Source organism: Pongo abelii, chromosome 1, assembly GCF_028885655.2.
Source record: "Pongo abelii isolate AG06213 chromosome 1, NHGRI_mPonAbe1-v2.0_pri, whole genome shotgun sequence".
NCBI classification, from domain to species: Eukaryota; Metazoa; Chordata; class Mammalia; order Primates; family Hominidae; genus Pongo; species Pongo abelii.
In genome coordinates, this window is record NC_071985.2 from 231637596 (window position 1) to 231663054 (window position 25459).

At 64.1% G+C, this 25459-nt stretch overlaps 1 protein-coding gene across 7 annotated transcripts in view; it reads right to left on the minus strand.

Moving 5' to 3' along the window:
- The window catches only part of PLCH2 (phospholipase C eta 2), a 76198-nt gene that overhangs the window by 14292 nt on the left and 36447 nt on the right, over positions 1–25459 (minus strand). For 2 of the 7 annotated variants that reach the window (XM_054557328.2, XM_054557324.2), the window contains exons 1-10: positions 23619–23785; positions 12437–12583; positions 11083–11326; positions 10748–10877; positions 6290–6460; positions 4051–4144; positions 3675–3878; positions 3332–3452; positions 1676–1847; positions 1185–1292 (exon numbers count right to left, since the gene is read on the minus strand). In XM_054557328.2, coding sequence (XP_054413303.1) covers positions 1185–1292; positions 1676–1847; positions 3332–3452; positions 3675–3878; positions 4051–4144; positions 6290–6460; positions 10748–10877; positions 11083–11326; positions 12437–12583; positions 23619–23661 — 1434 coding nt within the window. In that variant the 5' untranslated portion in view covers positions 23662–23785. Of the gene's footprint in view, positions 1–1184; positions 1293–1675; positions 1848–3331; positions 3453–3674; positions 3879–4050; positions 4145–6289; positions 6461–10747; positions 10878–11082; positions 11327–12436; positions 12584–23618; positions 23786–25459 lie in introns of those variants that run through there. The other 5 variants (XM_063715732.1, XM_054557336.2, XR_010137029.1 and 2 more) reach the window with 4 other exon arrangements.

Below are 25459 nucleotides of genomic sequence, written 5' to 3' on the forward strand. Positions count from 1 at the left end.
AGCCACAGGCAGAACGGGAACGCAGGCCCACTTGACTCCTCCAGCAGCACGAGGCTGCCCAGGGGCCCCCAGCAGAGCCTGTGCGGCTTCTGGCCCTGTGGCCTGGGAGGTCAGTGCGCCAGCAGGCAGCACAGGGTCTGGAGTCCCACCACTGGCCGCCATGTGCCTCAGGAGATGGCAGGGCCAGGGGCAGACTTCAGGGCAGCCTCTGAGCTGGGTTGGACGCCCTTCCCTGCCAGTGCAGCCCCTCGGGTGCCCCTGATGAACTTGGAATCCTTGAGGGCAGGGTCTGGGACTTGGGTGTCAGATGCCTCTGGTGCCAGGTTGGAGTGGGCACAAAGCCAGGAGCACCGTGGAGCTGCCTTTGTCATCACGTGGCCACACAGAGGCGTGTGCCGCACACCCCAGGCAGGAAGAGTGCTGCTGCCTCAGGAGTTTCTAAAATGGTTGGCCGCATGGCCAGGAGCACGCTGCACAATTATCTCCCCATGCATGGCCCCTCTGGAAGCAACCGCCTTCTCTGCCTCGCAGCAGCGGCCCCAGAGCAGTGTCCAGAGGAGAGGAGACCGGCGCCCCTGAGCCCAACACCTCACAGGACCCTCCTGACTCTGCAGCCCCCCGCCCCAGCCCTGGCGGGGACACAGTGACAGCACTCTGTGGAGGTGACTGCTGGTGGGACCCCCACATCAGAGTTGACCTTAGAGATGGCACTGCTTGGAGATGAGGCCAGCACTGGCCACGGGGGTGGCTGGGCAGGACTACCAGCCACCCAGCGTCCAGCCAGACTTGGTGAGGAAAAGGGCAGGAAGTTGGGAAATCCTGTGCCAGGGCCTGGGTGGGCCAGGTGCTTGTGGGAATGGGGTGGAGTCTGGCGTGGGATCCGGCCCCCAGTGCTGCCCCCACTTACTGAGGGGCCAAGAGGACAGGGCAGGGGGAGTGGATGGTACCCCAAGAGTCAGCTCAAATGTGGGAGCTGAAACTGGGAAGAGGCAGGCCTGCAGCTGTCATGCAGAGGGGTGGGTGGGCAGGGAGGACCCCCCAGGCCCTGGGCCGCTGTGCAAATCTGCCCCAATGTCCCTCTCTCCTGGATGCCTCCCTTTCTAACTCACCCCAACAGCAAGGACGGACAGCTGTTCTTGGGAACTGCAGGCTCCACCTGCCCCCCCACCCCCAGCCCGACTCACATCCCCATTGAGGAGCTTGCAGTCATCGTCAATCTCATCAGCGCTGTCCTCATCAGACACCTCGCCTTCCTCCGCATCCTCGCTGATGTTGGCTGGGAGCTTCTTCCCCTGGGGGAGGAGGTACACGATGGGAGGGGCCCTGGAGAAAATGCTGGGAAGCCAGTACCTGGCACCCACAAAGAGCCGCTGGCCAAGGAGAGGGGCCTTTTCTCAAGCTCAGTTTTGGAATCTCAGCCATAGGGCAGGGGCCAGACTGGCCAGTTCCCTGTGGCTGCAGCAGCATGAAGGGAAAGGCCTGGATGTGCAAGAGGAGGTCCTGAGCCAGAGTGACCACCATGGGGAAATGGAGGCCAGGTCAGGAGCATGGCCAGCCCTCAGCCCCCCAGATATGCCCACAGATGGCATGATGCCCCTGCCTGTCTGGAGCAGGGCACTGCCGCAGGCCCGAGACTCTGTGTGAGCTGGTCCCAGGAGGGCAGGGGGTCACTCACCTTCACGAGGATCTTGCCCTTGAGCATCTGTGGAGAGGGGAGTGTGGTGGCATCTTCACTGCTCACTGATGACAGGTCCAGCTTGTCCCCAAGGATGTCGGTCAGATACTGGGCCATTTTCTTCTGCTGGATGACACTGCAGTGGTTCTCGATGGACAGGATCACTGGGTACCTGTGGCCCCAAGGCAGAAGGAGCAGGATGAGGCCAGGGCCTCAGAGGATGGGTAGGCCCCACCTCCGCAAGAACCCAGGTCATCTAAACCATTGAATGAGGAGGGGTCTTCACCAGGAACCAAGGATAGCTAGGATTATCAGCAGCTCTGGGAGGTGGCCCACCCATCAATGGCTTTGAAAAGCAACAGAGTGGATGGGAAAGGAGCTGGGAGAATCTTAGGGACTGGTAAAGACAGCATGAGCTTATTTCCCCAATAAGAAAAAAAAAACAAAGGCAACGAGAAACTCCAGGAAAACAAAAGTAACGTTGGAAGAAGTCACGGTTTTAGAACGATGTGGACAAAACCAAGGTACAGTGTGAAGCTATAGATAGACTGGGAAATAGAATCCCTTTGACCTAGATACTGGGGACACTGTCCTCTGAATGGCCCTGGGGTCCTGACATTGGTCCCATAAAGGAGACATAAGCCTGGCACACACCATCTGGTGGAACATGGTTATTACCTGCACAGTGCAGAATGGGGAGTATAGCAGGGACTTTTAATTATAAGCTTTTCAGCTTCATTTTTAACTATGTGTATGTTTTACTTGGATTTTTACCAAAAGGCAGCCATGATTCTTTTAGAAAATGTAAGTGACTCAGAACAAGAGGGCATAAACCAGGGCAAGAGATGAGCAAGTCCTGTGATGTGGAGTGGGCAGGAAGGGCACAGGGGCTCATTCCCCTACTTCTCAGGCAAGAAACTGAGGCCTGAAGCCCAGGGCCTGCAGGAGAACATTGTGCCTGCACAGATTACACTGGTCATAGGTGCAACCCTGTCCTGAGATCCCAGCAGGCCCCTGGCTCCTCCCAGCTCATCTCTCCTCCCCCCATCCCCACCCCTGTGCCCTGCAATGCTCTTCTCACCTACAGTCCCAGGGATGGGGCCAGCTGGAGACTGTGACAGCAAGGACCAGCTCTTCCAGGAGAGGCCCATCTACTTCTGTTTCCTAAATCAATCTTGCTTCTCCTCTCTTCCTTCATGCAATTAGCTCCTTGCCCACCTGCGAGCCTCATGTAGCCAAGACTCGAAGGTAACTCAAACCACACGGGGAGGCGGTCTTCTAATTCCAGAAACTAAATTGGATTTTCTTCAATAGTGTCTACAGCCACAGCTGAGTGACAGCAAATTGAGTCTGGACACAGAGTGGCTTCTCAGGGGTGATGAGTGTGGGAGCCACAGCTGCTGTGGGCACTGACACCGGGAGGTGCCACCAGGCGTGTGGACGAGCTGCTCCTGTGAGGCCCCTGCCTAGACCGGCAGCCACACGATCTCCCTGCCCCTCTCTCCTTGACCAGAGATGCCAGAATGAAACCAGCCCCCTGGTCGCCACAGTTACTGCTCCCAAAGAAAGGACATGTGGGTGTGGCAGGAAGAGCTAGAGCCTGGAGACCCTACGCTGCCCACCTCTGGGGCCAGCCCCCGAGGCCCAGCCACTCACTCGTTCTTGATGAAGGCATATTTGTTGATGGTTTCAATGACGTCTTTGAAGAGGATCTTGGAGGTCAGAGTGTAGCCATGGTGCACGATGGGCTCCCCGTCGGGCCCATCCCAGCAGTCCACTGCAGGCGGGCAGGCCTTAGTCAGCCCCAGGGGCCTAGCCACAGTGAGCCCAGGCAGGCTGAGCTTCGACCAAAAGAGGGCCTGTCCCATTGCTCAGTGAAGGACACAGAAGAGGCCTTCCCAACCCCTGCCCAGAGATCCCCCCAGGGGGCTCCTCAGGTGCAGCCCGTCTCCCACAGCAGATACCAGCCCACGACTGCCACCCAAGGTCCAGGGCTCACCCTCCACGCAGCGGCAGCCAGCCTGCAGGACCCAAGCGTACATGTCCGCCCGTGACTGGGACATGAGCTGGTCACCCACGAGGTAGGTGTTGTGGGACGAGGTGATGAAGTAGTGACTCAGTGGCTGCGTCATGTCCTGGTGCACGTGGTGGTGCTCAGGGTTGAAGATGTCACCAGCAGGGCTCCTGGTGTAGTTGGTGAAGCCTGTAGGACGGCGTGGCATAGGGGCCATGTCAGCCCACCACCAGCCTCATCTCATGACCACCTGCCCCCATGCCACACAGAACACAGAGCACCTGTCCCGGCCCACAGGTTGGGCCCTCATTGCCCCTCCAGCATCCCAGGACAGCTGGGCTGAGGGCAGCGCCCCACTCACCATCAATGCCCAGCAGCCCCTTACTCTTGTTTTCTGGGCATGGCTCAAACTGCTCGATGATGTCCTGGCAGCTCTCGAGGGTCACACCCGTCATCTAGGCCAGAGCAGGGGCATGAGCCCAGGTAGCCCATCCCTGGCCTGGGATAGCCTCAGGCAGCTCCCCCATCACCACTGTCCCCCTGCCTGTCTCTGATTACACCAGGGATGACCATGGCGCCCGGGGGCACTGGCCAGCCAGCCTGTGTCACATGACTTGGGACTACCGTGGATCACGTGGCTTTTGGATGGCTTGCTCTGACTGTGAACTCTGACGGCATGGGAGGGGCCTCTGACCTCATCAGCTGGACCACCCCACACCAGTGCGAGAGCTGTGGCCCAGTGGGCCTGGCACGGAGCAAAGGCCATGTGTAGGTGGGTGCAGGAGAGCAAGAATCTTCATGCCCCCTTGGCAGAGCCAGGCAGGCACAGGCACCCCCCTTATCCAGCCCTTCCCACTGTCTGCCCAAGCCCCCACACACTAGCCCTCCCAAGAGATCTGAGCACCACAGTCCGGCCCAGCCCAGGCCGCCCCAGGCATCACAGGCCGAGGGACCTCCAGGGCGCTATGGTGCAGCTGCGCCAGAAGCTGCCCAGCCCACTGACACGGCTTCCTGGAGGTCCCTGGGAACATGGTGAGGTAACGGGTGGGGGAGCCCAGAGCCAGCTGTGGGCCCCTGGGGAGGCCCAGCAACCAGGAGGCCAGGCAAAGGGCACCAGTTGCCGGCTGGAGGACTGTCTGGCTCCTGAGTGCAGGGAGGGTTCCAGAAGGCTTGGAGCAAAGGTCAGGGAGGGAAGGGTCACTTCTGCCTGTCAATCCCCCATCCAGGCCCCGTTCCCACCTCTGCCTTTACTGGGACAGAGGACCTACTGTCTGCAGCCAGGTCACCCACAGACACATGCTGGTGCCGCCCCTGGTGGCCAGGGCACAGGGCATCCGAGACAGTGGGGTCCAGCCAACTGGTGCTAGCTTCCCCTGCCTGGGCCATGCCTCCCGGGCGTCATGCCTGCAGGACTGGAGAAGCGGCTGCCACGGGATGGAGCCTGGCAAGCTGCGCCGGCCAGGTGGGGGCATCCCGGGAGCTCAGGCCCAGGGACAGCCCCAAAGGCCAGCTCTGGGTTTGTGGTAAGCTTGGGGGTGGGGTACTGCTGGGAAATCCTGGGTAAAACCCACCCAGACCCTACCTGGGATTCCCAAGGCTCCTCCCGCCACTCCCATCCTCCCCCTCAGACCATCACCGAGAGACTGACGCAGCGCAGGTGGCCAGTAGAGTGGAGGTCCCTGAGCAGCACCCCCAGGCCAAGGCATCTTGGTCCCCTAAGGCTTGCCCTGTCCCTGCTCTCCTCCCTGAGGAGGGTCCAGGGTCCTCACCTGCACTCCTACGAGGCTGGAGGGTGGCCACACACAGTCTGAGCCCCTCCCACGGATCCCTGTCCCCACTGGGGCTCTGGCCTTCCCCTCCACTGCCTGGCTGGACCTGCAACTCCTGCCACCAGGGCATGCAGTACCCCGTCCCTGCCCAGGCCTGATACAAGATGGCCGGAGCCCTGAACCTCTGGACATGAGGTCCCTGGTCAGTGGGGCAGCGTCCAGAGAGCACCTGGCCTTGGCATTGGTCTCTAAGGATGGCCAGGACTTCTTGGGGTCTAGATAAAGGGCTGAGCATGCCCCTCTGGACTCCAGGAGGCATCTGAGCGTCTGCTGGACAAACAGGTGAGTGGATATTGTGGCGGGCCTGGCGCCCTAGGGGAGCGAGTCAGCCAGACCCGTGTGGCTGGAACACAGGGGCAGGTCTCAAAGGCTGGGCCACAGAACCCTAGTCCACAAGATGCTCAACACCAAGGCAGGAGGCATGGTCAAGCTGTGGGAGGCGCAGGGTGTCCACAGCCAGGACCTAGCCATTCAGAGGCCCCTGGAGGAGAAACCACAAACTTTCCCTACCTGCTTGGCTGCCCCATAGGGCGCACCCTGTAATATCAAAACTAAAGCCAACTTGGGGGGCTCTCAAATGCCAGGCTGTGACCTGCCCCACCCTAATCTCTCCATCTCAGAGCAGGGGCATGAGCCCAGGTAGCCCATCCCTGGCCTGGGATAGCCTCAGGCAGCTCCCCCATCACCACTGTCCCCTGACTGAAGCTCAAAGCTCAGAACAGAAGGTGAGGCCTGATGTCTGGCCTCCCAACACCTGCCCAGGCAGCGCACCTTCTGCTCCACCTGCAGGAAGCGCTGCAGGCTGGCGGCATCCAGGTGGTCCTTGTGGTTGCTGTAGGTCAGCATGAGCAGGTAGAGGTCCCGGCGGGTGGATATCATCTTGTAGAAGGCACAGAACTCTTCAAAACCCAGCGTCCCTTGGTGGTCATCCGTGTCCGCTTCCTGCAATGCAAGGCCTTGGGTCCCCATTGGCACCTTGACCAGGGCTGCATGCACAGGGGTCCTTCAGGACCACCCCGATCCCCAGTCAAGACCAACACACAAGCCCACCCTCCTCTACTCCACTGCCCTTGTCACAGCCTCCAATCACTCCCCAGGGCACGGGCCGACCCACCAAGAGGACTGCCCCAGGAAAATGCAGAACTGACTCACCTGCCTGAAGCCATATGCTTTTCACCTTCAGCCCACAGCCAACTCCATATACTCACCCCACACAGCAGTTAACACCACCCACACGGAAGCCAACACCACCCCACATGGGAGTCAACACCACCCACACAGGTCAACACCCCCTACACAGGTCAACACCCCCTACACGGGTCAACACCCCCCACACGGGAGCCAACACCCCCCACATGGGAGTCAACACCCCTCCACACGGGAGTCAACACCCCTCCACACAGCAGTCAACACCCCCGACACAGGAGTCAACACCCCTCCACACAGCAGTCAACACCACCCACAAGGGAGTCAACACCCCCCACACGGGAGCCAACGCCCCCCACATGGGAGCCAGCGCCCCCCACACGGGAGTCAGCGCCATCCACATGGGAGCCAACACCCACACAGGTTAACACCACCCACACGGAAGCCAACACCACCCACACGGGAGCCAACACCCCCCACACAGCAGCCAACGCCCCCCACATGGGAGCCAACACCCACACAGGTTAACACCACCCACACGGGAGCCAACACCACCCACACGGGAGCCGACGCCCCCACACAGCAGCCAACGCCCCCCACATGGGAGCCAGCGCCCCCCGCACGGGAGCCAGCACCCCCCGCAGAGGAGCCAACGCCACCCACATGGGGGTCAACAACACACCCTGGGCTGGAGGCTGGGCAGCCCAGCAGAAACCCAAGGTGCTGCAGGGGCCATGGGAATCCCATGGCAGCAATAAAGTCCCCGTGGAAGGGGATGCTTGAAATTCTTGAGCCCTAAGGATTGAGGACTTTGCCTCACAAGGGTATGGGAGCTCAGGGCTGGGTAGGGCAGGGTGAGAGCATGACCTGCTTGGAGGTGACATGGCCCCAGTGTGACACCCCAGCTTAGCCCCCACTCACGAGGAACACCAGGCCCAAAGGGACACAGTGCCTAGCCCTGCTCTTCAAGGGGTTCCAGAGTTCAACATTTCAGGCAGGGGCAGCCCTGACAGCTCATTTCACACCTGCCCAGCTGCTCAGCATCTTGAGGGGTCCTACGCTCCCAGTGAGCCGCCTGCTGTCACTTCGGCCCTGGCCCCCCACTGAGGATGTGGCCAGAGATGGGACGGGCTGATCAGATATGCCTTGAAGGCAGGGTTCCGCCCTGTGCCTGCTCACCCCAGGCCTGGCCACACCGACACCCAGCCAGCAGGTGTCCACCTACACTGGCTGAGTCCTCAGGCCTCCACGGAAGCCCCAGACTGGGTGCCCTGAGAAGCAGGAAATACCTCCAAAAGTCGAGGAGGTGGTGCATCCACCACAGCAGTAGTCTAGAGGCTTCGTGATTTGGGCTTCCAGACAAGCCCCACCGGGTCCTCTTCCCAGAGCCCACACAGGCTAAGGACGGCATGCTCTCAGCAGCCCACCCAGGGGCTCCAAGGGGGCCTGCGAGGAGCCCAGAGTGGGGTCGAGGAAGCAGGCTGCAAAGGGCCACCTGCACGCTGGCCATGGCTCTCAGGACAGCTTAATGTCCTGGTCCACATGGGAGGACCCAGGGCCCCACCTCGGCCTGCAGATGTGCCTCAGCTGAGCAGGAACCAGGGCCGGCTCAGCACCATGGACAGCAGCAGCTACCAGCCTGCCCACTGGGGACCAGCCTTGCCTCCTCCCGTGGCCACGATCTGGGGTGGCCAGGGGTGGTGGTGCCAGCTCCCCTAGGATCCCCTCTGAACCAGGGGAGTCACCAGTCAGGTGGCCCCATCAGCCCCTTTGTCCCTGTCCCCAGGGCAGAACCCTGGCTGCCACACGCCCTACACCCACGGCTTGGCATGAAGGTGGGTCAGGACCCCAGGGACAGGCTGTGTGCCCACACCAAGGCAGGGATGAGGCCAGCGTGGCATGAAGGGCCCAGCTAAAGCCACATGCACTGGGGCCCAGCACACACCAGATGAAGCCCCGGGGTGCCTGGTGCGAGGTGTGAGGGTAGCCCCAAGTCTGGGGGTGCCCACTCACTGCACCCAGGACAGCCATGAGGGGAGACACTGCAGCTCAAAGGGCCCCCGTGGGACAGAGCCTGGGCTGATGGCCCTCCCAGGGGCCATGGGACAAAGCCCGGGCCCGAGGCCCTCCCAGGGCCTGTGGCTGAGCTGGGCAGAGATGCGGTCCCCTCCACAGAGTGGCTGTGTGCCAGGTTGAGCCACTCACCACTGAGCAGGAACAAAAATGCTCGGACAGTGAGGCCCTCAGGGGGCCTGAGCCCAACCCTAGAACGCCCCTGACACAGTCACGCGGCATCTTTTCTTTCCACAAAGGGAAGCCACTGCTGTTGAACGTGCACCTTGGCTGAGCCTGCCTCGGTGCCCACCCAGCACACTCTTTGGCAATTAGGCCTCACTGGGTCCAGCCCACTTCCAGCCTTATCTTAAGTTTGATGAAATTAGCCTCAAACCAAGTGTTTATCCACCATGCAGGTCTCTCTGATTAGGCCGTGCCAGGCAATGGGAGCCGTCTCCGGATTTCTCTACAGCGAAGCTGATGCCACTTCTCAGAGCCCCTCCAGCCTGGCTGCAGGCTCCTTCCCTCGGCTCTGCAGGGCCCAGAGAGGATGCAGTACAGATGGGAGGGGAGGCCCAGCACTCTGAAACTGGGGCCGTCTCCAGCTGTCTTGACTACCAAAGACCAGGGCCACTGGGCCTCCACTGCACAGGGCTGGAGTGCCAGGCCGGTGACTTGACAGCAACAGCTACCCTGCCATTCCTCTCCAGAGCCAGCCCTGCAGACTGTCCCTGCCTCCGCCTGCCTGGGTTTCCCTTAGGGAGGTCTGGTTGGACCTTCAGGCCCCAGAAGCCACGCACCCTCGTGCTGGATTCAGTGAGGGGCATCTGTCTCCTCCCACACAGAGGCCACTCTGGAGCCTGTACCCTAAGCCAGCCTGCTGCCTGGGCCCTGGCACAGCCTCAACTCTGTGGAGGGACCTGCTGGCCCCAGAGCTGCCCCTGAGCCCGAAATGTGGCTGGGGATGGCCCCAAGCAGGCAGGGAGAAGGGGCGCAGACGTGCAGACTCAGCCACCTGCCAGCCCCCACAGCCCAGGCAGACTGTGTCCCCACTGGGGCCTTCACGAGCCCCGGGCAGTCCCCAGAGTGTCTGTGAGCACCCAGCCCCTAACTCACGCACACACCCTGTGCTGTGAGCAGGCCAGGCTCCCTTGCTCCAGCCAGGCATGACCAGCCATCTACAGTGAGAACAGGCAGCAGCTGGCAGCAGCTGGCAGGAGCTGGCAGGAGCTGGCAGGAGCTGGCAGGGGCTGGACACGGCGGAGCTGTCAGGCTGTGAGCGTGTGTGTGCGTGTGTGTGTGTGCACGCGTATGTGTGTGTGTGCACGTATGTGCGTGTCAGAGACCCTAGGGCCTGGCACTTGCGCCCACAGAACCCGCTTTCCAAGCTGCAGCAAAGCAGCAAGGCCCCAGGGCCTGGTTTGCTGGCTCAGCCAGCACCATCCGGAACCAGGACCTGCTGACGGGCAGAGTTTCTCTCCCCCAGCCCAGCAGGCTTTCCGGAAACAGAAACTAATTACAGACAATAAAGGCCGCAGCTCAGCTGAAGGCTGCATTTTCATAACTCCTAACATCAGGGTGGTTGGGCAAGGGCGGCATGGGAAGAGTAACAAGAGCTGCTGCGCATCAAACTGGGCCCTGCCAGGGCCGGTGTGCCCCCCTCGAGGCTGCGGGGCTGGGGCCTGGGAAGGGGGTGCAGCTTCATTTGAGCACCTGCCCTGAATGCTCAGTCCACTCACCTGGCAGGGCCTGTGCCAGGTGCCCTGACCACTTTCCCCAGAGCTGGCAGAGCAGCCCCCGGCCTAGCTGCAAAGAGGCGTCACCCGGGCACCCACCTGCCTGCCTGCCATAGGCTGTGGGGTGGCTGGGCAGGCGGCCCCATCCTCAGCAGCCAGCTACCCTGTGCAGCTTGAGGGCACTGCCAGGGTCCCCTCCAGCTCAGTCAGGGCTGGCAGGCTCCCAGCCACACAAGCACAGCCCCCGTGCAGCCCTGGCTCTGAAGCCCAGGTAGGGCTCCCCACAGCTCACCCTGAACATCTGCTTCACCCTCTGCCGGGGCAGGTTCACGTTGAGCTTGTGCAGCAGCTGCAGGACCTCGCCGATGCTCAGGCTGCCGTCCCCATTCTTGTCGGCCTCGTCAAATGTCTGCTTCAGCCACTTTGGTGCCGAGTTAAGGGCCAACGGGATCCACGGGCCCAGCCCTGACACCCCCACCCTCTGGCCTAGGGAGGAAGGAATAGGGGACCCCAGCCTACCAGCCACTTCCCCAGCGTGTGGCCCGGCAAAGGGCAGGGCCCCCCCAGGGTGAGCAGCCAAGGGGCCGGTCCCCGGGTCTGCCCTGCCCGATAGGTGCCCAAGGATATTGGTCCCTGGTGCGCTGGCGGCGAGCCAGGCTGTCCTCGTCGCTGATGCCGGCCATGAGGTAGCGCAGGCCAGTGACCCAGGTGCGTGCCACCTCGCTGCTGGTGGAGACCAGGTCCAGCGACTCGCGGTGGCTGCCGTGGTAGATGCTGAAGCAGCAGTTGGGGTCGAAGCTGCCGTCAGGGTAGCGCTGGAAGACCTCCGACTGCCGCCCCTCACTCACCTCCTGGATGGAGTCGATGGAGACTGCGGGGCGGGGAGGGAGCATGGGTTAGGCTTCCGGGGGCCCAGCGTCCCCTGCTGGCAGCCCCAACACAGCGGAGACCAAGCAGCCGGGAGCTCCTTGCCCACCTATGCGGGACCCTTGGCAGGGCTCAGGGTCCAGAGTTCAAGAACCAAGGGTGAAGATCTGCGAGACTGCACAGCCCCCCACTGCTGACCCGTGTCCCTCCCCCTTTCCCTTTCCTGTGGAAAAGACACGCCCCCACGAGGGAGAGCATTCACCTCCCTCCACCTGCAGTCCCCAGTGCCCGGCTGGCCCAGGGCTCCACGTTTAACCAGCACGTCTCCACGTTCCAAGGAAGCCCCTGGCCACCTCCAGGGCTCCAGCGCCGCAGGTGGGGACAGCGGCTCCAGGGACCTCCAGCTCCACACTCAGGTGCATCGAGGCTTTCGTGACCTCAGGTCCCCCTGGGGGCTCTGCAGCGCGACTCTCTCCAGGGGACCAAAGTGGCTACACGCTTGGCAACTGCTGGGCTGAGGCCTTGCCTGGCATGCCTGGGTCCTGACCGTCAGCAAAGCCAGCGGAGACCCTGGCCACGCCCTGATCCCAGACCTTGAGGACTGACATGTCTCTCCCCAAACTGTGGGACCCTACCCGTTCCCTGTGTGCCTCAACCCTGCCCGCCCACCCCCTGCACAGAGCCTCCATCTCGGGTGGCCCCTGCTCCCTCCAGCGGCCCTGCCCAGTGGCTGCCTGAGCCACTGTTTGCACCCATGCCCATCCATCAGCATACCTCTGTGGGGGTTGTTTCTGTTTATGGGGAGCTGTGACCTCCCCAGCTAGATGGACTATGCTGTGCTCCTCCTTCCAGCCCAGCACTCAGCACAGGGCTGGGCACAGTGCTACTCAGTCCTCACTGAGTCCCAGAGAGCTCTGCCAGGCGGGCAGGGGGCCTGGATCCCTCCCACCCCACAGCCCGAGGTCACTGAGGATCCCCAAGGCCACTGAGTCCAGAGGTGTCCAGGCCTAGGGTCTCGCTGCTCCTCAGCCATCAGTGGCTGCCCTGGGAGGGTCCCTACCCTCGTGTCCCCCCAGGGATGCTGACTTGTCCCCACCCCAGGGCTCCCACTCACTCTTGGCCTTCTCGTTCTTGCGTGAGGGCCTCCAGCGGATGCAGGAGCGGTGCTCGTCCAGGTAGTAGAAGCGGACCAGGCCCTTGGAGCCACCACGCAGCTTCACCATCTGCATCCCCTCTTGCATGGCACCCATGCACCGCTCCACTGGACACGGGAGAGACACGGCTGTCAGCGGAGGCACAGCCACTCCTCGCGGGAGAGACACGGCCGTCAGCGGAGGCACAGCCACTCCTCAAGGGAGAGACACGGCTGTCGGCGGAGGCACAGCCACTCCTCAAGGGAGAGACACAGCCGTCAGCGGAGGCACAGCCACTCCTCAAGGGAGAGACATGGCTGTCGGCGGAGGCACAGCCACTCCTCAAGGGAGAGACACGGCCGTCAGCGGAGGCACAGCCACTCCTCACGGGACAGACATGGCTGTCAGTGGAGGCACGGCCACTCCTCACCTCGCCCAGCCCCGCCAACACCGCCCTGCCAGTGACAGGGCAAAGGCCAGAGCCCAGGGCCACCTCCACCCCAGGTGCCGGCTGGCCTGGGTCACACAGCTCAGCTGGGCCCTGCCACTCCTCCCCAGATGGTCCTGGGAACTGAGGGCCCTGCTCCCCACCCTGCTCGGCCACCTGCCACTCCCACCACCTCCTGGACCAGTCCTAGCAGCCCTGGGAACCGGCGCTGGGCCTGGGGCCCTGACAACCACCACTTAGACGGAGCCAGCACTGAACTCAGCAGTGGGAAGGCCGGGCGCGAGGCAAGACAGATGAGGTGGCTGGGCTGGCTGTCTGGGGCCATAGTGCAGTGGAGGCCCCTTGCCAGGGGCGGGGTGGGCCTAGCAGGCAGCAACCCCATGCCCCTGCCCTGACCCCTGGCCATAGGCGGCTCCTGCCAGCGGTCGCATTCCTGAGTCACATTCCCGAGTACCTGTGCCTCTGCCTGGGGCATCTCCAGGAAAGCTCCCACCCCTCATGTGCAGCAAGGGCCATGAATGGTGCCACGAATGTCCGCGTCCCAGGCCCTGCACAGCAGTATGGACTTGGGAGGCTGTGGTGCTGGATCCAAGCTTCACAACCCCTCCCCTCCCCTCCCCCAGGCCGCCTGCCTTGCTCCTTCTCTCCCCTCCTCTCTCCATTCAGCCTCCTGCTGTAGCTTGTCCTAGGTGAGGGGGCTGCAGGCTCCAGGGAGTCCAGGCCAGAGTCAGCAGTCCCAGCCCAGGAACAGACGGGTCCCACCCGCTCGGTTCCTGCACACCTGCTCACAGAAAGCCCGGGTCCCAGAGGTACCATCTGCTAAAGCACAGAGACGTTAATCCCTACCCCAGGTCTGCACGCTGAGGGACCCTAGCGGGGGCGTTGTGGAAGACCAAGGGCAGTACTGGCCAGGCCTTCTTGGGAAAGCTACTACGTGATCACGAGCAGAGGGGAATTGAAGGGATGGAAGGCATGGCATAGGGGGCTGGGCTCTCCAGGGCACACGGGAGGTAAAGACGCAGGTATGGCTGCAGGGATTTAGGAGAGGGGTGAGGCAGGACACAGGGGCAGGGGGCAGGCAGAGGCCTGCAACAGGGCAGCCTGGACAGGACCCTGTCTGCCGCTGGAGCAGAGAGCCAGCAGGCCAGCCCAGAGCAGGGCCCTCCACAGGCTACCACAAGACACACACTCCACCCTCCCAGCCATGCCCAGCCAGTCTTCTCTGCAGAGTCTCCTAACGGCAAGGGCCCCTATGTCCAGCACCAAGATGCCAGCCCAGCCGCCTGGGCTGCAAGCACCACTGACCCCCAGAGGACAAGGGACCCCTTCAATGAGAGCATTGGAGCCACCTGAGATCCCCCGTCACCCCCTTGGGTTCAGCCCCCAGGCCCTGCAGGTGCCTGGGAGACCGAGGTGTGCTGAGCGCTCCTCTGAGCAGCTGAGGGGCAGGGCCGGCCAACGCTGCTGGACCCACATGATCCCTAGAGCACCCGGGGGGACAGGGGAGGCGAGTGCAGGATGGGATGGAGGCCCAGGCTTCCCCCATCTCCAGGAGCAGCCCCCACCCTCCAGGCACCTGGACAGGGCCAGCACTCAGCCCGGGCCACTCCCCTGCCCCTTCTTACCCAGGGGGCCGAGCTGCCACTCTGAAGACAGCACCACACTCCCTCCAACCCAGAGGAGTACCTCTGCCAGCCAGGCCACCGTTCCCTTGGTCCGGCTGTCGGGGGAGGGCCAGGGGCCAGACATGGCCTGACAACAGCCGGGCCTGCTTCACGGAGGCCCCAGAGGCCCCAGAGGCCCCACCGGCCTTCAGGCAGCAGAGGTCAGGCAGCGGCAGTGCTGGCAGCAGGACCTCCGTGGGGCCTTCTCTCCTCTGCCTCTTCCTCCTCCTCCTCAGGGCCCCCGAAGCCCCCACAGGGCTGTGCCCGGGCCCGGCTGGCATTGGCCTGACCGTCACCTGCTGTCCTGATGGCCCCCAGCCCAGCCTATCCACCCTCCAGGGCCACCAAGGAGTCCCTGACACAGCCACCTCCCCAGGCTGGGGGAGCAAAGGACCTCAGCCCCGCCCAGCCCTGGACCCAATCCCTGTGCTAATCCCAGCTCCAGCCCAGCTGGCGGAGGATTTAGGCCGAGGGAACTCCCAGCTGGGGACCGGAGGGCACTGGGGAGGCAACAGTGTTTCCCAAGGCCCCAGGCCACCAGACCCAGGTCAGGGCTGCGGGACAAGAGCAGGACCAACGGTGGGAGGCCCTCCTGGGACCCAGAGAACGCAACTGGAAGGCCTGCAGGATACTGTCCTCAGAGGACCCTGTGTGGGGTGGGCCTCCCCGCCATGCGCCCACCACAGATGCCGAGGCTGGGCCTGGAGTGGTCCCTGCCCTCACCCCGCATCCCTACTTATGGGGACCTCTGAGTGGATCCCCAAAGTCCAGAGGCAGGTGGCCCAGAGTAGGGGCAGAAGCTCACCTCATCCCCGCAGCGCCCAGCCCCTGTGGCTGGAGAGGGGAGCTGAGCCGGAGCCCTTACAGCGACAACTCCCAGCCCAGGCCCAGGATGTGGGTCCCCGAGCCCGGGTTGGGGATGTGGGTCCCTGAGCCTGGATTGGGGTCTCCATGTCTCCCTCATGCAGCTGCAGCCCCAGCCTGACCTTTCTCCACGGTCACCGAGCTGTGGCAGAGGAGGTGGCCCCATGCCCAGGGCACGTTTGTCCCCACATTCTGCCCTGCAGGGATGACAGCCGTCTGACCTGGAGAGGGGCCACGCCCAAGGAGGACCCACCCCACCGTCTCAGCTCCCACTGAGGTAAGGACTCCAGGTCCCACTGCCACCAGGACCACACAGCCCACCCTGTGTACTGGCCCTGCACTGCAGGACAGCACAGGCTCTCCCATCCCCAAGTCCAGGCCAGGACACCAGGGGCAGCTGTGGGAATGGGAGGTGGGCAGACCCCGGCTGAACACCAGCCACCTGTGTCCTGGCCATGCCCATGCTTCGTGACCACGCTGGGGGGAACCCCGCCCTTCTTCCCACCCACTGCCCAGGCTCTACTGGCTCCAGCAACAAGGACTGGAAGGTCCCGGGCAGCTGCTCGCCTCCCCCCGTACCAGGGGAAGAGTTTGGCCTGCAGAGCCCAGGACAGGGAGGTGCCAGGGCTGGGCATCCTGGCAGAGCCCCGGGGCCAAGGTCAGGCGTGGGAGGTGGCAGTCCCTGAGGAGATGGCCACGCATCTCCAGCTGACCACTGACGACCAGGGCCACACCCAGCCAGATCAGATGCAATCAGCACAGAGCCAACCCAGGCCCCCACCAGGGGCCCCGTCACAGGCTCTGCTGCTCTTGGCGGAAGCAGGTCAGCAGGCGTTTCTGGGCTCTGCCGTGGAATTAGATTAGGGAGCCATGAGCTGCAGGGAGAGGAGAGGGGCTGGAGTCCTGGGCGTCCTCAGGAAGACAGGGCCTCGGCGAAGGCCACCGTGAACGGGGCAGCACAGGGGCCAGGAGGTGGCCTGAGGGCCTGGAGACAGACCAGACGGCCATAGCCCTGGCCCAGGGCCCCTGCTCACCTCACAGCAGGCTGCTGCGGGCTTCCACTCTGACCCAGGGGGTCCAGTTCTCCTTCCTGCACCTCAGAGGCCTCCTGACCTGGGACACACCTGCTCTTCCCTCACCCTGGGCCTGGCCCCAGCTGGGGGTGCTCCCGTCTCTCACCCATCCCTCCTCGAAGCTCCCCAAGGCTGGGCCTCTGCCCCCTCCCTCCCTCCCTTGAGCTCTCAGGCACTAGCTGATCCCCCATCAGCTAAGGTTAGGGCTTGGAGGCCGCCATCTGCCTGGGCAGGGGTTCTGAGAGGGGCCACACGTAGAGTGCCTGGCCCCAGCCCCACAACGTGGGGCCCAGGCTCCTGCACCCCAGGCCCCCTGACCTCCTCAGCAGCAGAGCCGGAATCCTCAACTGTCCAGGCGGGTGGAGGCCTGGGTAATCCTTCCTGACACAGGCCTCTGCCGGGGGCTGCCCTGCTTGCTCTGAGGACCAAAGGGACCGCCCACTCCCCTCCAAAACTCAGGCACACACAGAACCGCAGCTGCAGAGCGAAGCCGGGGGTGCCCCAGGCCAAGAGACGTGGCAGGGGCCCAGGCCCAGGAACTTAAGAACCCCTCCCCACGTGCTGCCTGTGAGCCGGCCCAGGGCCCAGCCCAGCCCCCACACAAGGTCACGGAGGGGGTTGCCCCACCCCCATGCCGGCAGGCGAGCCCAGCCCCACGGCCTGCACTGACCGGCCCTCATGCTCACCCTGCCTGCCCTGAGCCAGGGCCCCGCCATCCCGAAAGTCCACAGGGAGGCTGAAGAAGCCACGCTCTGCTCTGCGGTTCCACACAGGGGCCCAGCCCCCAGCCATGGTCCACACCCATCCCCAGGCCGCCTCAGCCCCTCTCGTGAGCCTGAGCCAGGACACCTGATGTGGGAGCTCAGGTGGGATTGTAGCAACGCACCTGGCTGTGGGCCCACACCGGAGGCCAGACTGGGAGGGGCCGGCAGTCCTGGTCGGGCAGATACAGGCTCCATCGGGGAGAGGAGGGCCCTGGCTCACCTGCTGCTCCCCCAGGTCCCTGCACAGCACAGTGGGGCTCCCTAGTCCTCAGAGCACTGCCTGACCCTGGGACATCCCTGGGGCAGGGACCTCGAAGTGCTCCTCCCTGCTCTGTCCCTGTGAGGCCATGATCCAACACATAGCAGGCGCTGGTTAGACACAGGTGGACAGGGAGGGATGGGCAGGACAGAGGCGGCTAAGGCCACCAGGCCTGCTCTGAGGAGGTGACGGGAGCCGGTATCCACACGGGTGTCCAGGGTCCAGCTCTCAAGGGTCTGGCCAGCTTCAGCCCTGGGCCTGGAGAAGCCTCCCACACAGATGCACCCAGACGGGCAGAAGGGCAGACGGACGGACGGACGGGTAGACGGGACCGCACCCCAGTCGGGGAGAGTGCATGGGAGGGCTCTGCGGGCCCCACGGTGACACGCAGAGGAAGGCACCCGTGATCCCCTGGGCTCGGCCCCCGCACCTGGGCTGCACCGGCCCACCCTGACTGCCTGGCCCTGGTGGCTGCTGGGAAGCAGGGATCCTGGGCCTGCCCCCGACCTTGGGTTGTCCTCCCTGTCTCAGTGCCTCAGTTTCCCCACTGTGAGAAGTTTGCTCCTGCAGCCCCTTCCTTTCTTCCCAAGGCTGGAACCGGGCGGGTGGCAGCTGATTAGAGGAAGAGCGCGTGCTGTCAGAAGCCAGGGCGGTGTTGGCTTAATTTTGTTTTTATGGCGGAGATCGATCTTGTCCTAACACAGCAGGCAGCATGGGCCTCGCGGCTGTCATCAACAAGGGGCCGGCAGTGGCTCAGCATCTCCGCCTCTCCCCTGAGGAAGGCTGGAAAATAATTGACTCTTCCAACAAAACCCACAAATCACACCCACAGGCCTCCCAGCGTGTACACACACACCCGGGGCAGCTTCGGGTACCGCAGCCCCTCCCACGACAGGGGCATGGGGACTACACACGCCCCTCCACCAACCTCTTCCCTTCACAAGCGTGTATGGGACGGGCAGGGGCCCCGCCTCTTCCAGGCCTGTCCAGAGGTGGCCCTGGCTGCCTCTAAGCCTCCTCCTCTCCCGACGCTTGCTGCCTTTCAGCAGGACTTTTCAAAGGACCTCCCTGGGCCCACCCGTGTCTCCCTCCGAAGCCCCCACAGGGCTGTGCCTGGGCCCGGCTGGCATTGGCCTGACCGTCACCTGCTGTCCTGATGGCCCCCAGGCCAGCCTACCCACTCTCCAGGGCCACCAAGAGTCCCTGAGGCAGCCGCATCCCAGGGCTAGGAGAGTAAAGGACCTCAGCAGCAGTGAGGCATGAGGGCCGGATGCTCCTGCAGCCCTTCCTGGCCCTGTCTCTTCCGCGCCCCCCTGCCCTTCGCAGCCCCAGCATCCCCCTCCCTGTGCTGCCCCCAAGGGCCAGCCCAGCATGCAGGAGGGGCTGAGGCTGTGCTTGGGTGGACGGGAGGGAGGAGGAAGTGGCCACCTTGCCCCAGCCACAGTGCCCACTGGAGATCAGCCGGGCCCCTGGACTGGTGCCGCACGGGAGGGAGGGCCGGGCCCACACACATATGGCGGAGATTATTTAAACGTCTGAGAGAAGCGACTTGTCCCCCCGCACGTCTGGGAGCCTCCTCCCCAACTATTTTTATTTTATCAGGAGTGTGAGTCGGTGCCTCGAGCCCTCCCCGCAGGCAGGACCCCAGCGTGGTCGTGCTAGGAGCCCAGGGATCCCAGACCCAGGCTGGGCCTGAGGGGTCCCAGCAAGGGCAGGGGAACCAAGGGCAAGTGCCCGGGGCCCTAGGGGCTGGGGCCACCCTAGACACACCCGGAGGGCACCGCAGGGACAGACGCTCTGCCCTCTCCTCTAGCAGCGCCCTCCCTGTGGCAGCCACTCCAGCTGTCTGCAGGAGGTGGGGGTGTTGTGGAGGGAAGGGCCTGACCCCATGGCAGTACCCAGCTCGGCAGGGGAGCAGGCCAGAGGGGGCCCTGGGGCCTGACTTTGTTCTGCCCCCTTGGGTGGCTCCTGGTCCGTGTGCACAGAGCCCTGGGGGAGCTGGAATGGCCAGTGCCCTGGAGGGTGGGGACAGATTCTCGATGGCCAGCCGTACTCCATCGGCCGCGCCGCCTGACGTGCCCTCCACCTTCCACCGGCCGCAGAGCAGGGGGAGGACAGCAGCCAGGCTCATGCTCCCTGGTGGTCATGCTGCTGCTGAAGGATCCGGCTCCCACAGGGCCCAGAGGGAGGGCCAACAGACACCTTTCCTCTGTCTTCCGGCCACCCAGGGTGCAGGGATGGGCAGGAGGACTTGTGATGGTCACAGGTGTCCAAAGCAGTCCCAGTTGCACAGAAAGGCGCCCCTCGTCAGGAACTTGAGGCCACCGGACCCTCCAAGCAGCCGGAAGTGGCAAGTGGACAGGATGGCCTCTGAGGCCAGGTGACCCGTGCCCCGTACCTTCCCCCAGTGCAGCCCCTTCTTGTGCAGGTGGGCGCCTGCCCAGCCCAGGCCTCCACGCTCTCCAGCTGGCCCGCTATGGCCAAGGGGGCCCCAACATCTGGCCTTTCTCTGGCCTCTTCAGGACAGCCAGGGCCAGGTCCCCATCTCAGTGAGGGTCCCTCCCAGAGTGGGCTCCCCTTCCTGCCCCCTCGCCGTCCCCAGCCGTCCGCAGCTGGTGGCAGCCCAGCTCACAGCAGCGGTATTAATCGCACTTGACAGCCCCGTCAGGAAGGGGACCCTATTAATAGCCCATTTCATAGCTTTCCCCCCAACGCAAGTGTCCCCCATTGGGTGTCCCTGGAGGCTCCTGTCCCTGCCACAAGCCACCGGCCTCTCTGAGGCCCTGGCTGCCTCTCTGCCCTCACTGAGCAGGGCATGGCCAGCAGGGGCATTGCACCCACCTGGCCTGGGGCTCTCTGAAGGCGGGTGCACGGCCTTGCCCCCAGCCACTGTCCAGGACACCCCAGAGGAGCTGCAGAGGGAGCCAGGCTTGTGGCAGCCATGGTGGGGGAGCCTTTCCTGAAAAGTCACCAGATGGAGCCTGGCCTGCCAGCTGGGAGAGAGGGAGCTCCTGCCGAGTGAGGGGAGGGGGCTGCAGCTCCAAGGGGAGGGTCCTCGGGCCAAGTGGGCGGAGCCAGCCCTGCCCCCAGCCCAGAGCCAGGCGCGGGAGGGAGGGTGGCAGCTGGGCCGCTGCCAGGCAGAGCAGGCACGGAGCCCTGGAGGGGCGAGGAAACGGGAGGCTGAGCCCGCCACATCCATCCCGGCACGGGGCTGCTCTTCCCGGCCAGAGCACCCCAGGTCACTGCCAGGCCAGGGAGCAGCTTCCTCGAGCAGCCCCATGAATGCTCTGCCAGAGAGTCTTAGACAGAGAGGGTGTCCTGGAGATGGAGCTGGCCCTCCGAGCTTCCCTGCCTGAAGTTTCTGGCATCTTGTATAGTCGTTCCGTCCCTGTCTGGACCTCCCTGCTCAAGCTGGCCCTGGGGCTGGGCTGGCTGCCCTGTCTCCCACTCCTGCCTTTTGGGAGCCAGTGAGGTGCTCCCTGGGTCGGCCCCCACCCACACACCAGCTGACCCAGGAAGGGCACAGGGCTGCCCCTGAGAACTGGGCCGCCCGAAACCCAGCCCTTGGTCAGCTCCACAACAGGGGCCTGAAAGTCGGAGCAGCCAGGGGCCTGATCAATGTGAAATCAAGACCACTCAAGTCCCTCAGAGGTGTGTTCCTGGGTCGCCAGGTCTGAGCGGTGGAAGGGACCTACTCCCAGGACAGTGTGGCCACCGTCCCCAAGTCAGGGCTGCATCATGGTGCCTGGGACCTGCCTGCTGAAAGAGCCCCCTGTGGCCCTCACCCAGGTGCTGCTCTCTGGGGCAGAGCTGGAGGGGGTTCCACAGTCCCACCAGAGTGGCTCACTTTTGTCTCCAGTGACCGTCAACCACAAGGCCCCCTCTTGGGGTCTTCACCCAGCTAGGATGGAGGCCCCCATGCCTGGGGCCACCGCGGTGAGTGACTTCTCAGGAGCCAGAGGAAACGTCCTGTCCTGGGGATGGTGTCCACCAACTCCACCCTGCCCCCACGCGGGAGGCCCGCGCCCACTCGCCTTTCCCACACAGGAAGTCCGTCCAGCCGGCGGGAGCCCACGTACGCAGTGCTGGGAGCAAAATCCCGGGAAGAAACAGGCACGTTGGATTACTCATCCCCTTCCCCAACTCCTCCCCCAGCCCACCCTCAATGAAGGTGGAACCACTGGGCCTGGGTCCCCGAGAGGGCCCCAGGCACCCCACACACACCTGCCCCAGCAAAGGGCACTGCCTGGGCAGGGCTGGCCCATGGCTTCTCCAGGAGAAGGTGCCAGGAACTGGGACGCCATCGTCATCAGCTCATTAGCTGTGCAGATGGAGGGCTGGACCCAGGACACTGGCCCATCTGCTCCGTCCTTGGCGGCACGTGGAGTCTGTAAGGACCGTTCTGCTGGCTCCCCTCCCTCTGCCCAGAGGACACAGGCACGGAGGGTGGGCTCAGAGCCACTCCCACCACTGCCCCCTCCTAAGACTAGGCCCTTCCCCGGCCAGCTGCAGACCCCAAGTGTGCTGGGTCTCCTGGAACCTGGGGCTTTGGGGCCACCTGGCAGCAGCCAGCCCCTGTCCACAGCAGGCAGGCATCCTGAGCCCAGTGGCCAGCGCAGGGCGGTGACTCCAGGGAGCTCTCTGCAGGCCAGACAGGCAGGAACCAGGGACAATGTGCCCAGGAGAGCCCTGGGATGGGGGCTGCGGTCAGCGAGTGGGTGCACCTGGAGTGACCTGAATATACAGCCCATCCTACAAACTGTCTGCCCAGCAGCCCTGGTTACACCTGCCACTCTATCCTCCATTCAGAGAGGGCACCTCCACTGGGGGTGGGACAGAGGAGGGGACAGGCACCCTGGAGCAGCTGCACAGGCCAGGCACTGCATGACCACTCTGCAGACACGTTTGCTCTGAATGCTCACAGCCACCCTGTGAAAGCACCCCGTGCTATCCCTTTCACCCGTGGAGGCTCAGAGAGGCTCAGTCCCTTGTATGAGATCACACGGTTTATCAGAGACAAAAACTAGCAACCTGTCCCCAGTCTGCCCAGCAGCAATGCCATGTCCCACCCCACGTGTCCATGCCAATCAGAGGGCAGAACAAGCAGGTTCCAAAACACCAGGAGGCAAGCTCCTACTGTCCCTGGAAACCCAGGAAGTTCCTCCTGGTGTCTGGCCTGAGCCACTTCTTCTGCAGCCGTGGCCACTGTCCCCCTTCACGTTTTCCTCTCCCCGCCCCTGGCCCAGAGCTAGCGCTGTGTTTGGGGAGCTGGAGACCCTGCCCCAGCCAGTGCTGAAGGGGCCTGCCCAGGATGCCCTTCGGAAGCTCCCGCTGTGAACAGCCCCGGGGCTCCTGCCACCCCTGCTGCTCTGCTCTGTCTGCGCAGGGCAATGCCCGGCTCCCAGGTCAGGAAAGCGTGACAGACCACAGCAAGAAATCTCCAACCCGGAGTGGAGCGGGATGGGCCAGACCAGAGTGTAACTCCAGGGAACCCTGAGGACGCACAGCAACTGCAGGCACCCAGAGAAAGCAGCAGCTGCCCCTGTCCATGGTGCTGACTGCAGCTCAGGGCCACCTCTGCCAACCTGGATCAGGGGCCGGGGTGGGGTTGGGCCGGGAGAGCCCCCAGAGCCAAAAGCCAGAGCCTACCAGCCCCTGGCACCCCCAGACCTGCCCCCCCACCCGAGCAGTGTGCATCCGCTGGGATCAAGCTGGAGGTCAGGACCCGTGTTGGCATGGCTGAGGGCGCCTCCCCCACCGCCCACCTGGGCTGTGTTGGACCCCTTGCAGGGAGCAGGCCCTCTCGCTTCCAGGTGTCAGCACAGGGGCAGATGAGGCAGGGTGGGGGCGCCAAGGGGTGGGGGCAGCATCCCTCCTCTGGGGCCGAGTCTGAGGGATGTGCAGGTAATGGGGTCACTGGGCCGTGCTCCCGGAGACCCTGCTGGGAGGAGCTCTGCACTGCTCACGAGGGGTCAGTGGGTCACCAGTGAACAGGTCCGGTCCTGGGTGGGTCACCAGTGAACAGGTCCGGTCCTGGGCTCCCCACGGGGACCATCACAGCCCCCTTCTGGGACCCCACCTGCCCCCTTACCTTGGTCCTGGCTGAGCCCACCTGGGGGCCCAGGCTCTTCCATGGCCAGCAGGTGCCAATCCCAGTTACCGGCACGGCCTGAGGGACACCGGGCCCTGTGCTGGCCCCCGGCGTCCCCTGAGCCCCAGCCCGAGCAGGGGCACCCCGCACGCAGAGCCCATGCCGATAGCAGCCCCACACGCTGCCGTGCCTGTGAGGAAGGCGAGGGGAGGGCGGGACGGGGCCGCCACTGGGACCGCCCCTCCCGTGGGAGCCCCGCCCACTTAACCCTTGGCTGCCCAGCCCGGGCCCAGCAGCCTCTGCTGGAGTGGGGAGGGAGGGCACCTGGGCCGGGGTCTCTGGTGGGAGCTGAGCTGGCTCCGCTGAGAGGCCAGAAGGGGAGGCGGGTTGGCTGCTGGCTCTTCCCATAGCAGCTTGAGCGACCACCCACCGTCCATCCGGTCCTCCCTCCCGGCGGGGCTCCTCCTACTGAGGGGTGGCTGCACCCCCAGGACCAGAGCCAAATGCTCCCTGGCTGGCTGCCCCTCCACCACAGGGACCCTCTGGTCATTACACCCCAGGCCCCGCAGGCTGCAGCCAAGAAGAGCCACTCACCCCAGGAGGGCCTCTGGGAAGGGCTGAGCACTGCCAAGGGTCATTGAGGTGACATTTCACTGGCTGCCCTGGGGGGCGTCCAGCGTTGGGGGAGGCTGAGTCCCAGCAGTAGCTCCTGGTGATGGTGACGGTGACGGCTGCAGCCCTGCGTGCTGCTACACCCCTTCCTGTGCTCTCCCAGCCCCTCGCCTCCCCGCCCTGTCTGTCCAGTGCTGAGCTGCCCGCACCGGGGTCCTCTCCCTCGCCGAGCCAGCATTCTGCCTCCCGCTGCACGCACTGCTCCCAGCATCTGAGGGACGTAACATTTTCCAGACAAAAGAGACATCCACCCATGAGGGGTGTTCTGAAAGGTACCACCTCTGCCCCAAAGGGCCTTGAGCCCCCATCCCAGAGCGCGGCCTGGGAGGCTTGTGTGGACGCTGAGCCCCGGATGTGGGCAGGGCAGGCAGGCACGCAGGCCCGAGCAGGAGGATGTGGGGCCGCCTCTGGGCTCTCTGAGCCGCTGCCACCTCAAGGTGTGACCACCTCCTGCCATGTGGAGCCCCAGGTGTGGAGGGGGAGGGGAGCCACCAGCAGCTGCAGTCACCACCTGGGTCCTGCCAGGGAAGGCCCCTGGGCGCAGCTGCCTGGCACCCTTAAAGGAGCTGCCTCCTGCCTTCACCACCACTTAGGGTGGCCTAGGGCCCTCGGCTGGACCAGCCCCTGCTCTGAGCTCTTGGGACCTGCCCTCGTGAATGAATAGTCTCTCATGACCCATTCGGCACAGCCAGGGTCCCAGGGCCTGTGTCCACCTGGCTGGGCACAGCTGCAAGAAGGGAGGGGCGGCCCCCTCCCTCTGGGCCCCAGGTCTCAGTGGGTCCCAGTGCTGAGCTGAGTGGCAGGGCTGAGGGGAGGCCAGGCCACAATGTGGGTTGTCCAGGCAATGACACTGCAGTGCGTGTGTGCCAGAGGCAGCCAGTGGCCCAGGAGCAACTGGTGTCCCAGCATCCCCCACACCTGGGCTCTGCATGTCCCCTGGGATAGTCCACTCAGGAGAGGGCCAGCAGCCCCAAGTCTCAGAAGGGAGAAACTGAGGTGGGGAGAGGAGACAGAAGGCGAAAGCCACAGACACGCCCGAGGGTGGGAAGGAGGGAGAGAGGTGTGAGGGCTGCAGGTCTCGACCCAGCCACGCCTCCTTGGAGTGGACAGAGGCCCCTGAGCCCCCTTCCAGAGGCCAGTGAAACCCAGGTTCAGGTTCTAATGAATAA